Here is a 13,363-nt window from a genome sequence, read left to right as displayed (position 1 = left end):
ATATATCTGATAGGCTCCTTTCCTTTGAAACATTTTGTCCCCTTTGCCCTCCCCCCTCCTGAAGGGCTTGAAGACCTTTGCCAGTTGGCTTGGGTCCCAATAGAAGAACATCATGCTGAAGGTGGATAATCAACCATAGCAAATCCCACATCCCCCTACACACCCTGTTCCCTCCCTGCCAATCTTTTCACTATGATTTTAATTATAAATTATATATTTTATCACACACAGAGAGTGTTTAGCTTTATTGCTTTTGACCTTGTAAGCCACTCAGAGTCCTTTAGTGGTGAGATGGGTGGCAAATAAATTTAATGTGGGAAGTTATCAACCAGCCCTCTCCCAGAAAAATGAAATATCCTAGGAAATATTGAAAAGGCAGAATATTTCTCTGGATGTGAAATGAAAGAAACATGCTTTAAAAGACAGAATAGTTGCCTGTAGCTTCCTGCCCATCCCCACTTTGTCAATAGGCCATTGTGAAGGCCAGGCTAGCCCACTTTACATAATAAAGATTTCTCCACTGCAGCTGCAGGGGAAACGGATATTGGAATTTTACTCAACTGACCGCATGGCATCTGAGAACTCATCCATACCTGGATTCAAAACACAGCCTAGAGAGTAGCCCCCTGCATGGCCCCATGGGAGTCTGACAACCAATCAGAATACATTTCTTACACAGGAACAGGAAACAGAGAGGTGGGACTAAACAGGTTATAAAAAGCCTAGCAAGCCCCTTCCTCAGCTCTTCTCTTCTTCTCCACCAACATTGAAGTATGTCTGAAACTTTTCTGTTCAGGGCTCAAGCCCTGTGATCCTGTCCACCAATAAACCATCTTTCCAAGCAGCCTCCATGTCTCCAGTGTCTTCTTCCCCACTTGGAGCTGAACCCAGAAGGACATTTCTTCCATCAGTAATAAATAAAAAATAAAATAAAACAATAAAATAAAATAAAATAAATCCCTTAGCTATAGTTCTGCTTTATTTTCCAATATACTGTACCATCAAAAGCACAACTGCTAATTGCAGCTATGGGGTGTCACTCTGCTTCCCAAGTAAGGCTAGCTGGTCTGTTGTAATTAATCATAATGATTTATTAAACTAGTATGCTGCCCAATTTTCAGTAACTATGGTTTGTTTTTCTCCCTTTTATGTTCCTTTGTCCTGCAGCATTTGAATCTTAATATAGCAGCATGTTCATTGCTAACAGGTTATTATCTACATATCCATCAATTCATCCAAATTTGTGGGCTGTTCCAGGGAGAGTCAGAAGCCAAATGCATGGATGGATCTCAGAGTGGTTATGTGTTTATACATGTTTTCTCCTTCACCCCCAGAGATCTCTGCGTACCTTGATCATCTTTATGTCCTGTTAATGAAGCCTGTCAACAACTCCTTTTCATTAATTACAGTGGTCAAGGCAAGCACCTGTGAATGGCACATGGGTTGCTGGATGACATTGTCAAGGTCCCTAAATCTGAACACAATCCAAACACCTGCTAACAGAGCAAATGAGTATTCCAGAGTAAATAGCTGTGAATGGACAAAAGAGATGCTGAAACACAACACCTTCTAAATGTTTGATTTGCATTTTACAGGTATTTCAATCCAGAGGAATGGGAAGCAACTTCATTTGAATGATGCGAAGGTTCAACTATATCTAAGGTAGCTTTTGAAGTCGACTTAATGTATGTATATATAGTGTGGGGTCTTGAGGTCTGGCTTAAGCTGGGTACTTAATTGCTTCAATTAGAGCAAACACAAGAGATTGCTTCCTTCAAAGGATGTGCAAATTTGGAGAAGTAGAAATAGAGCAATTCAAACTAATTCCAGTATGGAACAATTTGTCTACCAATTATAAGAGCTGAATGTTGACCATTGTGTTCTGCACCTGCAGAGAATTTCGAGTTTGGAGCTCCTATGGCCTGCAGAAGGACTGGCTGGAGAATTTTTCCTTTCAAATTCATTTCTGGGAATTCCATGAAAGAACACCAACTGGCGGAGTTAGTTCTCATATCAAAAAAGGGATCAAAAGAATGAATGGAGGTGTACCATCTTTCTTCACAAAGGAAATAAGTCTCCTGCCTGCTGCCTATATCGTTTGCCTATGTAGACATCTCTTATTTGAAAGTAAAGTATTCATTATCTGGTAGAAAACCCAACACCGAAGAGGACACAGTCTACCTTTAGGGCTGAGGAGGGAATATTTATATTTACATTTATATTTATACTATTCATTTTAACAGTCTGACATGTTATGCTACTTGAAGCCAAGACAGCACAGGTAGTCCTCGAGTTACAACAGTTCATTTAGTGACCGTTCAAAGTTACAATGGCACTGAAAAAGTGACTTATGACCATTTTTTCACACTTAACAACCATTGCAAAATCCCCATGGTCACGTGATTTACATTTGGATGCTTGACAACTGACTCACATTTATGACGGTTGAAGTGTCCCAGAATCATATGATCCCCTTCTGAAACCTTCTGACAAGCAAAGTCAATGGGGAAACCAGATTCACTTAACAACCATGTTACTAATTTAAGAACTGAGGTGATTCACTTAACAAATGTGGTGAGGAAAGTCATAAAATGGGGAAAAACTCACTGAATGTATTTCTCACTCAGCAACATACATTTTGAGCTCAATTGTGGTTGTAAGCTGAGGACTACCTGTATTTTACCCTCGGCTTTAAAAAAAAAATAATTACAAAAAATCACTGGGTCTGGGATTTAAAAAAAAAAAAAAACCTTTACCAAAGCAGGTAAATATATTTAGCTATATAACTCTGGCACTGAAGGGCAGATCAAATGTCCTCCACAGTTCTGTCCACTCTGTCTTCTTCGTCATCTGCTGACTAAAGTAACTACCTCACTCACAAGGTCTCACTTTGATCCTGAGATATCGGCCATATTTTAACCATTGTTACTAGCAAAAGAACAAAACAGAACTTCTGGAATGCATTATGTAATATAGCCAGTTGTGCTCTCTGCTTTAGTCCCATAAAGCAACTGCTTGATGGACAGTTTTCGACTAAGCAAAAAAAAACTTTCTACCCATTTCTTCAGATGTACAAAGGGTGGTTCCTCCTCCATCCTTTTACCTAGTAGAAAAGATCTCCACATCTACATTTTTAAGATAAACAGATAATATGTGTTTGCTTAAAATGATCAAATATACACCACATTTTAATAAACTTAAGAGCTGCAGGACAGAAAAAAATAATTATTTCCTGACTTCTCCAAACTCAGTTTGGTGACTGTCATCTATGACTTTCTTCCAACTCAGCTATTCTGCTTTCCTGTATGTGGAGACTTCCTATAGTTCTTTTCTGCATTTCCGTTCCCCTTGCTAGTCACAGCTCTCTGGCTGTAGGTAGCAAAGAAACCAGTGGGAAGGGGAAAGCATTTGGCAACTCCTGATATCTGTCTAATCTAGATCATTGCTGACAGAACAGCATGAGGGAAGTCATTCTAACTTGCTGCCATCTGTAACGTGCCTGAAACTTGTGTACAATATTCAGCACTATTTGTTTCATCTTCTTCCAGTGCTGGTGCATGCACACACCAAAGAAAATAATAATATGAAGGAGAAAAGGAGGAGGCCTCAATAACCTGCTACTAATTAGGGTCTTTCATAGTAGTCATTTACATTCTGAAAATCTGGGATTTAATTTTCAGCTAATAAGCTATGCACTTGTGTGGGCACTGACTTCTACTACTTTAATGAATTCTCTGAAGAAATACAATTAATACCGTTCTCTTGAATGTCTGAGACAGTTATTTATGTTGCACCATCAATGGATTATAGGGAAGAAAAGGAAAAAGCAGAGATAAAGATCTCTCATTGTTCATTTTGGTAAATAAGACAACTCTATTATATTTACACACATATTTAGATCTCTTTGAATTGTTGGTGTTATACCAAATTGTAGATCAGTGTTCCTCAAACTTCAACTTGTAGAATTCCCCAGCCAGAGTGCATTCTGGGAATTGAAGTTCACACACAATAAAGTTGCCAAGACTGCTGTAAATGGTAGGCTCTTCAGAATTACAACTCTGTGTATATTTATATTGAAACATATTTTATGAAGTATTGTAGAAATGATTTCACTTCCAAACAATTTCAGTGCATGCCAAGGCATATGAATGAATGAATTAATGAACTGAATGAATAAATGAGAAAGATAGTGATTATGTCAAAGCCATTATCAGCCTGCTTAAAACTTCCATCATTATCCTTTCCCAACATACAGCATGAATTAAGTATTTTGATGTAGCTTTTTCTTTCTTACATTTTTTTAAAGACTCCAGTCAGCAAGCTAGAAATAAAGTTATCAGGCTGATCAATTTAATTTTTGATGAACAAAATATCATGGGAATTAAAAATGTCTTAAGACTCTGTACATTTTATTTGCAGAATAACTGTTTCCATTCCCAACCTACAAAGGATTACCTAGAAACAAAGGAGGTCTCCACTTTGCAAGTGATCTCTTCATTTCAGTTGTCTTTTACAATAGAAGTGATTGAGTCTGCATTATGCAGCTCTGTATAATGAGCTCTTGTATTGAGAAATCCTAGATGCATGTTAATGTTCACTAAGGCAGATATCACCATGTTCACAGTTCTTTTTAACAGGGGCTATCTTTGAAAAGAAAACTGACACTCAGGTTAATATTAGGCAGGGAGTGTTTTCTCCTTTTTAGTTAGTTAGTTTAGTGTTAGTGTTAGTTTAGTGTTAGTTGCAAAGTCGTGTCCTGACCCATTGCGACCCCATGTGCAACATTTCTCCAGGCCTTCCTGGCCTCTACCATCCCCTGGAGTCCATTTAAGCTCACGCCTACTGCTTCAGTGACTCCATCCAGCTACCTCATTCTCTGTCATCCTCTTTTATTCTTGCCCTCAATCTTTCCCAGCATTAGGCTCTTCTATAGTGAGTCCTTCCTTCTCATTAGGTGGCCAAATTATCTGAGTTTCATCTTCAGGATTTGGCATTCTAAAGAGCAGTCAGGATTGATCTCCTATAGGACTGACAGGTTTGATCACCTTGCACTCCAAAGGACTTGCAGGAGTCTTCTCTGGCACCATAGTTCAAAGGCCTCAATTCTTTGGCGCTCAGCCTTCCTTATGGTCAAACTTTCACAGCCATACATTGCAACTGGGAAAACCATAGTCTTGACTATACACACTTTTTTGTTAGGGTTGAACAAAATACTCCTGATGAAAATTTTTCATTGTAGAAAAGATTTAAAAGCCATTATTTCAAAGTCTCTTTTCCCACAAAAATGGGGAATATTTTCTCTAACACAAAATATAGATCTGTATATCTTTATATTGACCTGATCACAAACTGGAGGATATGTCAAAGAACTTTCCCATTCTCCCATCAGCAGATGTGATTGTTAAGGCACTATGAAAGAGTCACTACAGAGTAAGATTGTTGCATACTTGATAGACAGTCTGTGAGATTAAGGAATATTTTCTCTACAGTGCCTTCTCTCTCTAAAAACCTTGGGAAAATCTCAGCAGGGGGAAAGCTTTTTGCACAAATTGGGGGGATCTGAAATATTCTTTCCTGGTTTTTTTTCAAGCTAATGTCGGGTTTGTCTAATGGGTTATCAAGGAGAAAATCTTTCAGTTCAACTGCTTCAAGTTATAGCATTCTGAGAGACATCGCTGCCTTCCTCTCCTGAAGTTTTTATTTGATGGGAAGTTTTGGGAATTTAGCCCAAAACAGACCTAGGAGGTTACCAATTAGTACTAATCAGTGCAATTCTGTGGAACTATACTCAGCTGCACCAGGCCTATTCAAAATACTTACATGCTGTAAGTGATTATCTTGAAAGGTTTGGGGACATAGTAACTCAAATGTTGATCCCCAACATGACACCCATGAACACTAATGAACTTCACAACACTTCCTTGCAGCTAGCTCCATGATATTGATATATAGATATGAAAGCAACAGTTAATCTGCTATGGGGCAAAGCACTATCTTCCAGCATCTAATCTACTTTCAAGGAGCATAGTTACAAAACATACATGGCGAGTGACAATAGCTCAATAAATTGTTTACACATGTGCCCACCTGTCTAGAAAAAGAAAAATAAATGAATTAAAAGTGCTAGAAAATATCTATATAGTTTAAGAGTTGGTGGAGAATTATTCCCAATAAAAGCTATTGCCATATCCTCTGTAAGTTCTTTTAATAGTGTTGCAATTCATCTATAAAACTTCTTATAGATTATAGAAAGAACTAAATTATAACATAAAATTATAAAGATATAAAGATTATAAACAGAAATCAGATAAAATAATAATTTATCAACCAATTAAAGAAGCTCATTAGATACCCCTTATCAAACTGTCTAATTATTTTATCTTCTCTGCACCTTCCCAATTTCTTTCTTTGGCCATCATTATCATAACTCAAAACACCAACTCAAAACACCAAAATGTTACATTATGTTGGAACTAATTATATGGACTGCATTGACAAAAAATAATAATGCCATCAATGGGACTGAACCTCAGGAGGATCAGCTAATCAATTATTTGACATTCAGTTAAGAACTCAACTGATTTTCCTGGAACCATACAAAGAAGAACAAGCTATACATCTAGGGATAGAGTTCAGACACTCATTGAAAAAATACTTGCTAAGACATTAACTTCACATTTTGTATGTAATTTATTTTGAATTAATGTAACACATGAATGCTCTCTAACATACTTTTTTCTTGGTAATATGCAAATTAGTTTTGTTAATCTCTGCAACCTTTTGCATGTAATGGATTCAAAAATCCTATGAGACCTAATAGATCATTTCAAGAAGTTAGAATATGAACAAGAACTAAAACTCAGAGTCTCCTGGTTTCTAATCTGATAACCATTACACCAAACTGGCTCTTGATCACATTCTACTGAATTATTTTTAGAAACTGAAGATCTTGCTTTGAATGTACTGAATTTATTTTGCTTCTGAACAGAGGGCTCAGAATTTTCAAATCATCTTGGTCAATCTGCTTATCTAATATCCAGTTTTTCTTTAACAACTTCCTTTATTTTTCCCCTATATTGTTTTAAACAGACATTCTGGTGCAGGGAGTGATTGAGAGACTACTGCATAGTCACATAATGATCCTTCTCTTCATTTTTTAAAGCCCACAATTGCTCCTAAGACACTGTTCTCTTCCTTGATCCACACTTATAGACAAGTTCCAAAAAATGTCTTCATAATTTTCCCCATTGTCAGAGAGAGAATAATCTGTTGAAGAGATATCAAGACTGGAGCAACTGGAATCCAATCTATTGATTATCTTCCTTTTTCCAAGTTGTTGGATTCCAAAAGAATATACTTATATGGATTTTTGAAAGCTTGGGGAAGGCTAAAAGCCAGTGTCACTAATGATGACTTCTTCTAATATTTAGTGATGTCTTCTGAGTTTTCCCATTATGTCACAATACTATTTTTTATGTACATTCCAATATACTTCAGGAGTAGTAACATTATGCAGAATGTAGGAAAAGAAGAAGAAACAACAGGAGGAATGAATATTAGATTTATCATTTTGAGTTATTTATAAAAATAATAAGGGGGTAAAATATAGCCAGAAATATTAAAGGCAATATCATTCAGTATATCTCTCCATACCTGTATAGGCTTCCAAACTATCTTTAGGTCAGATATATCTTATCTGTTTTGCTTCTTACTGTTTCATGCTCACGCTCTGCTTCATATTGTTTTGCTTCATACTGTTTCATACACTGCCTTTTTGTTTCTTTTCCAGAATCAATAACAACCACAAATTTTTCATTCTCTCAACACTTTCACTTCATTTAGCACTTCAGTCCACATTTATTCTCCCTGTACAACCCTGTTTTTTAAGCAATGTTATTTATTTCATATTGGCAGCTTAGTTTTGCATTGCACTCCACATTCATTCAGCACCCATTCATTCTTGCTTTATTAAGTACATTTCTTGACTACCATATTTCAACTGCAGTCAAGTTACAATTTTATTTCTCCAGATACTGCCAACTCTCACTTCCATATAACAAAGCAGTCGGAAGCTGCTTTTATTCCTTTTGACAAGACACATTCTGTACAATAGATCACATACTACTTATTATCTTTCTATCAGATATGTGTGGCTTAAAATTTATCTGCATAATTCCCCGCCCACCTTTAGTAAACATTCTATCAACATACATAAATTCATCTAGTAGCACTACAGTAGCTCTCTATGACAGCCAGTGTGGTAGAACAGTTCAAGTGTTGAACTACAGGTGGGGAGACCCAGGTTCCAGTCTCTCTTCTGCAATGGAAGCTAACTGGGGGACTTTGAGCTTCCTACTCTTTCTCAGCTCATCCTACCTCCTAGGGTTGTTGTAGTATGGTAATTCCTGTAGGAAGGATATAAATCCAATAAATACAACTTGGTTTACTTCATTTTACAATAACCTAACTTTTATAATGGACATTTTATTTATTTGTTTATTTATTTATTCATATATATGGTGTTTCATATCACTGCAAACCACTTAGGATCTGTAACTAATTCAGCAAGTTATAAGTATGAAGAAAATATAAAATTTATTTTTTTTTAAAAAAAGTATACTCCACTTTGTCTATCAAATGCGAGTGCCTTGACCCTTGACACATTAACATCTCTTTGCATCACATTATATGGTCTATATCATTTCAAATGGTTTTCCAATCTCTCCTTAAAAGCCTCTGGTGATGAGGCTCCCACAACTTTTGAAGGCAATTCCACTGGTTGACTGTTCTCACTGTTAGAAAATCTCTCCTTAGTTCTAGGTTGTTTCTCTCTAGACTAGACATACCCAATTCCTGCAACTTCTCTCCTCTTACCCTTCTTCTTCTTCATCCTCCTCCTCCTTTTTGGCTAAAATACTTTGTATGCATGATACTTCACTAGCAACAATACAGGAAGATGAGGACTTCTGCAATATCATCTGCCCCCGGACCTGAATTTCAAAGACATTTTAAGTTGAAGTTCATATACAGCAGTACCAACAGATGAAAGCATTTCCTCTCAAAACATAAAATTGCTCATGACTGTTGAAACTAACTTATTTGATGAAGTGAATCAATTCTAACTGCTGTACAGCCTTTTTCAATTACATCACTATGAAAATAAGTGGTTCAGCCAGCTTTTGTCATTTAGAGCACCCACATCCACACTATTATTGCTGGCTTCCTTTCTGGAGTCATAGCCTTTCAACACATTTTCTTATTCTGATACTGTTACAGTTTATGCCAGAATATATTCTATTTGTTTGATTTTCTAATGCTAATGATTGCTTTCACCTGGCTGTGTTTGTGAATTGTTGATTTTGAGTGCTAGATTTTCATGTGGTGGAACATTGGCTGATGGTATACTATGTTTACCTGACAAGGGCTCACAGAAAATTGTTTTCTTATTGGAGGAGGAATGTGTTTAGATCAGTGTTGTACAACCTCAGCAAAGTTATGATGTCTGCACTTTGCCTCTCAGAATTGGCAGGGAACTGAAGTTCACAAACCTTAACCACTGTCTATACAGTGTCCAGACATCTTCAAGTTGACAAGGTTGAGAAACATTGGTCTAGAACCACTGGTTTACACAGCCTAAAGCACAACAGAAACTATTTGGATAAAAAAAAATCTGGAGCAATTCTGAAAGAAACCAAAGTGATTTTTTAACATGTGTGCATTTTGAATATACATATATAGGTTTCTTACAGTTAAATAAATACATACCTATTTAGGAACCTGCAGGGTTCAGAGATGAGAGTATGGGGGAAAGAAGTTGAAATTTGGGAAAGAAAAGAAAAGAAAAGAAAAGAAAAGAAAAGAAAAGAAAAGAAAAGAAAAGAAAAGAAAAGAAGATCGTGTTCTGCTACCTGCCTTGGTCCTTTGGCAGACAAAATTATCTGAGAAAATCTCTTTTCTTGGCCAATTATCTCAGCTCTGAATGAAGTAGTATCCTGGGATCTAGGGTACCCTAACCAGTTGTGTACTGGCCATTATTTTAGTCCTCTCAAACACTGAAAAATTTGCTATGAAGACAGTAACTTTCCACTTCTTTTGGACAATACGGGGGATCAAGTTAATTGCAGAAAATTAGTTTAGTCATAATCAACCTAGATCTATTTGGAGATGAATATAATCCCTAAGGGTTAATTGACTGAGTGATTTTAGTTTTGGAGTTTGCATGATATCCTTATCCCACTGCACACATGCAGAGGCACACACGCAATGACCCAGTTAAATATGCTATGTGAAGAGGCTCTATATGAAGTACTGAGAAGGCTTTTTGGAAAATGCTGGTAGCTTTCAGTGGGAACTGCTTCCTGCATATTAATTATAATGTAGTAAACCACAGTTAAGTTTGAAGGAAATGTGGCAGTACCGGTAAATAGGATATATAGATTAATAAAAAATCATTTTTTTATTTCATCTATCTTTAAAACAATAACATTTTTAAAGGGAAGTGTTTTTAAAGTACACTTCTTGGTGAAATTTAACATAGGCAATTAACCTAAATATTGCCTGAACACTGATGGGCATGTAGCCTTTTTGAGATATCTATCTTCAACATGTTGAGTTCTCCAGGATGGCTGTAGTGAATATACATAACATCTTGATGATGATCTTTTGCATTGCTATACTGATCCCTGGTTATGAATGTTTCTACATTAGACTTAGCCACAGGAACACATTAGACAACTATTAGTTATCACCTTCTCTGATGTCCAATTCTGGCCCTTTCTGAATTCCTAAAGCTCACTATCAAGTGGGTAATCAAGCTCTCTTGGCTAATAATTCCATGACCAGTGCAAGACTTCTCTGAATCTGACGTGCTCCACTGTGGTTTGAGGTTATCTCACCTCAATTTTGATCTATAGCCAAATATTAGAGCAAGTATTTACCTCAGAACAGATGGCATATGATCAAAAAATGAGAACATTGTCATTGCTACAGCCAGATTACTTTTTGTAAGCATGATACTGCTGCCATCCCAGACTTCTCTAAAGGTGATGTTTAACATTAAATTTAAAATTAATATAATTTGAGTTTATTCTCCGTGGGCCTCAGCTAGAACATAATGGCTCTTGACCGTACTTGGGGGTTTTCCCTGTGATTTACTGTTTCTGGAAACTATTTGGAAGTGGTCAGGCATTGGATGCAATTGTTCTCAAGTGGTTGTTCTTAATCACAGATCCCAGGGTACACATTGGTTTATTTAAGAGTTTCTAGAAAATTAGTACAGAGATATATAGAGTGATGGTAGCAGAACTAAAAATAGGTCACATAACTACTGATATAAATCCATGTCCTAGGCCTGCATTGTGGTGATTAGAGCAGTAAAGCACACTTATACATTTTGATCAGTATATTCTCAACATAAGATCACCCCCTCCTGGATAATCCAAAAAATGGTGTGCAAAGCCTTATCAACTGCTTGGATGCTGTGATAATCTGGATGGGTAGAAATAAATTTAGATTGAATTCTTGCTAGATGGAAATGATACTTGTTTGGAAAAAAATTACACTTCCGGTTCCGGTACCAGCTCTGGATGGGGTAAGCCTTCAACTGCATTAACAAATTCACAACTTTGGATCCACTTACACTTATGGTTCCTGTTGCAATTGGGAGCAGGGTGATGGTGGCTAACACAATACTGAAATTGGATAATTTGGCAAGGATGCAATCAGCATTCTTTTCATCAAGTGTTTAGATGGCTACAATGCACTCTTCCTGGGGTTGTTCTTGAAATACTTGTTACAAAATGCAATGTTCAGGGTAGAATCTACTAGATATTAGACTTATTATCTAATTGTTGCATTGTTCACCAATATATTTCTAAGCCCCTTTGGAAGTTGGGAGTATTTATTAGTACTGACTCTTCAATGCCTCATAACCACAAGGAGGCATTCAGTGCAGCTCATTTTATTCTTTTTTCTCTCATTTACATTGTTGGCCTTTGTCTAAGAAATTGCTAATCATGTCCATCCCTTCTGTTTATGTTCTCATGCACAAGTACATAGAACAGCCCTCTCTGCTGGCACATGTGCCATTGCCCCAGCTCAGCTCTCCATGGCGTTTCTTTCATGAGCTTGTTTCTCTGCAAATGATGAAACAGAAGCTCATGAAAGAAAAAAGATCTTACCTCTTGCCGTGATGCCAGTGTTGGGATGTCTCGTCTCCCACCAGCTAGCTGGTCTTTGGGTCTCTGCTGTGCATGCATGCATGTCCGTAAATATGCACGCTCGCGCATGTCTGCAAATGTGCATGTTCATACATGTCTGCGCACATGCATTTCCATGCATGCATGCATTCGTGCACACACCTTTCAGATTGGGCATGCACACATGCAGTTTGGACACTCGGTGTCTAAAAGGTTCGCCATCACTGAGCTAGGAGCTGGGTTTTGTGTATCCCTATGCATTCCTTCCAAATAAATCATGTTTGTTATATTGTAAAACCTGCTTCAATAATTATCACTGAGGTCAGATTTCCTCCTTCCACATCTCTCTGTCTCTCTCTCTCCTCACTCTGAGAGAGAGAGAAAGAGAAAGAGAGAAAGAGAGAGAGAGAGATGGAAGGAGGAAATCTGACCTCAGTGATAATTATTGAAGCAGGTTTTACAATGAGAGAGAGAGAGACAGACAGACAGACAGAGACAGACAGACAGAGCTAGTAATAGTTTCACCTGCAATAGTTTTGAGTTATAAAATCCTACATGGCTTGGTTCCAGGTTATTTCAGGTAAAGTCTCCTCAAAGTGGAACCTTACTGAAGTGTGCATACAGAGAGGAGTCCATTACTGGGAGAAACCAAAGGGAGATAACCTCAGACTGGCTCTGCAGTGTTTTCCGTGGTATGGATCATTTGCTACTGGAAGTACATCTGGCACCTTCCCTTAATTTCCATAAGGTACTTAAGATCACTTTTTGATAATGTGTTTGCGGGGGGGGTGGGTTCTATTGAAATCATGAGAAGGCAGCCAAATGAATTTCTGTTGTATATTTTGATGTACCAACTATTTATTTATTTTTATTTTTTCAAACAACAAGGAAAGGTTTAGATTTTGGTTTGCTACGAAAATGTCTTCTCTGGTATGAATCACACTCCTTAGTTTGATCAGCCTGAGACATCCATCTTTGACTACTATTGGTTTATTTGATGATAATTCAGCCTTTGAACATACATCTTTTGATCAAGCTTTTCAAGTAAGAGGTTTTTTTTTTTTTTTAAAGAGCAATCTTAATTAATTGCAATACTTGTACTGGGGAACTGCCGGAAGATGTTTGGTGGTTAACAATCTGTTTATCTTTAAAATATATATTTTATG

General features: G+C 37.1%; 1 protein-coding gene across 1 annotated transcript in view; it reads right to left on the bottom strand.

Annotated features, from left to right (window-relative positions):
* The window catches only part of LOC116506152 (neurexin-3-beta-like), a 503,635-nt gene extending 491,348 nt beyond the window's left edge, over positions 1–12,287 (bottom strand). The window contains exons 1-2 of the mRNA XM_032213810.1: positions 12,180–12,287; positions 8,875–8,990 (exon numbers count right to left, since the gene is read on the bottom strand). Coding sequence (XP_032069701.1) covers positions 8,875–8,990; positions 12,180–12,287 — 224 coding nt within the window. The remainder of the gene's footprint in view (positions 1–8,874; positions 8,991–12,179) is intronic.
* Between the last annotated feature and the right edge of the window lie 1,076 nt (positions 12,288–13,363).

The sequence above is a fragment of the Thamnophis elegans genome, chromosome 1 (genome assembly GCF_009769535.1).
Source record: "Thamnophis elegans isolate rThaEle1 chromosome 1, rThaEle1.pri, whole genome shotgun sequence".
Taxonomy (NCBI): Eukaryota; Metazoa; Chordata; class Lepidosauria; order Squamata; family Colubridae; genus Thamnophis; species Thamnophis elegans.
The sequence above is the reverse complement of the archived record's forward strand: the minus strand, read 5'-3'. Positions and strand labels throughout refer to the sequence as shown.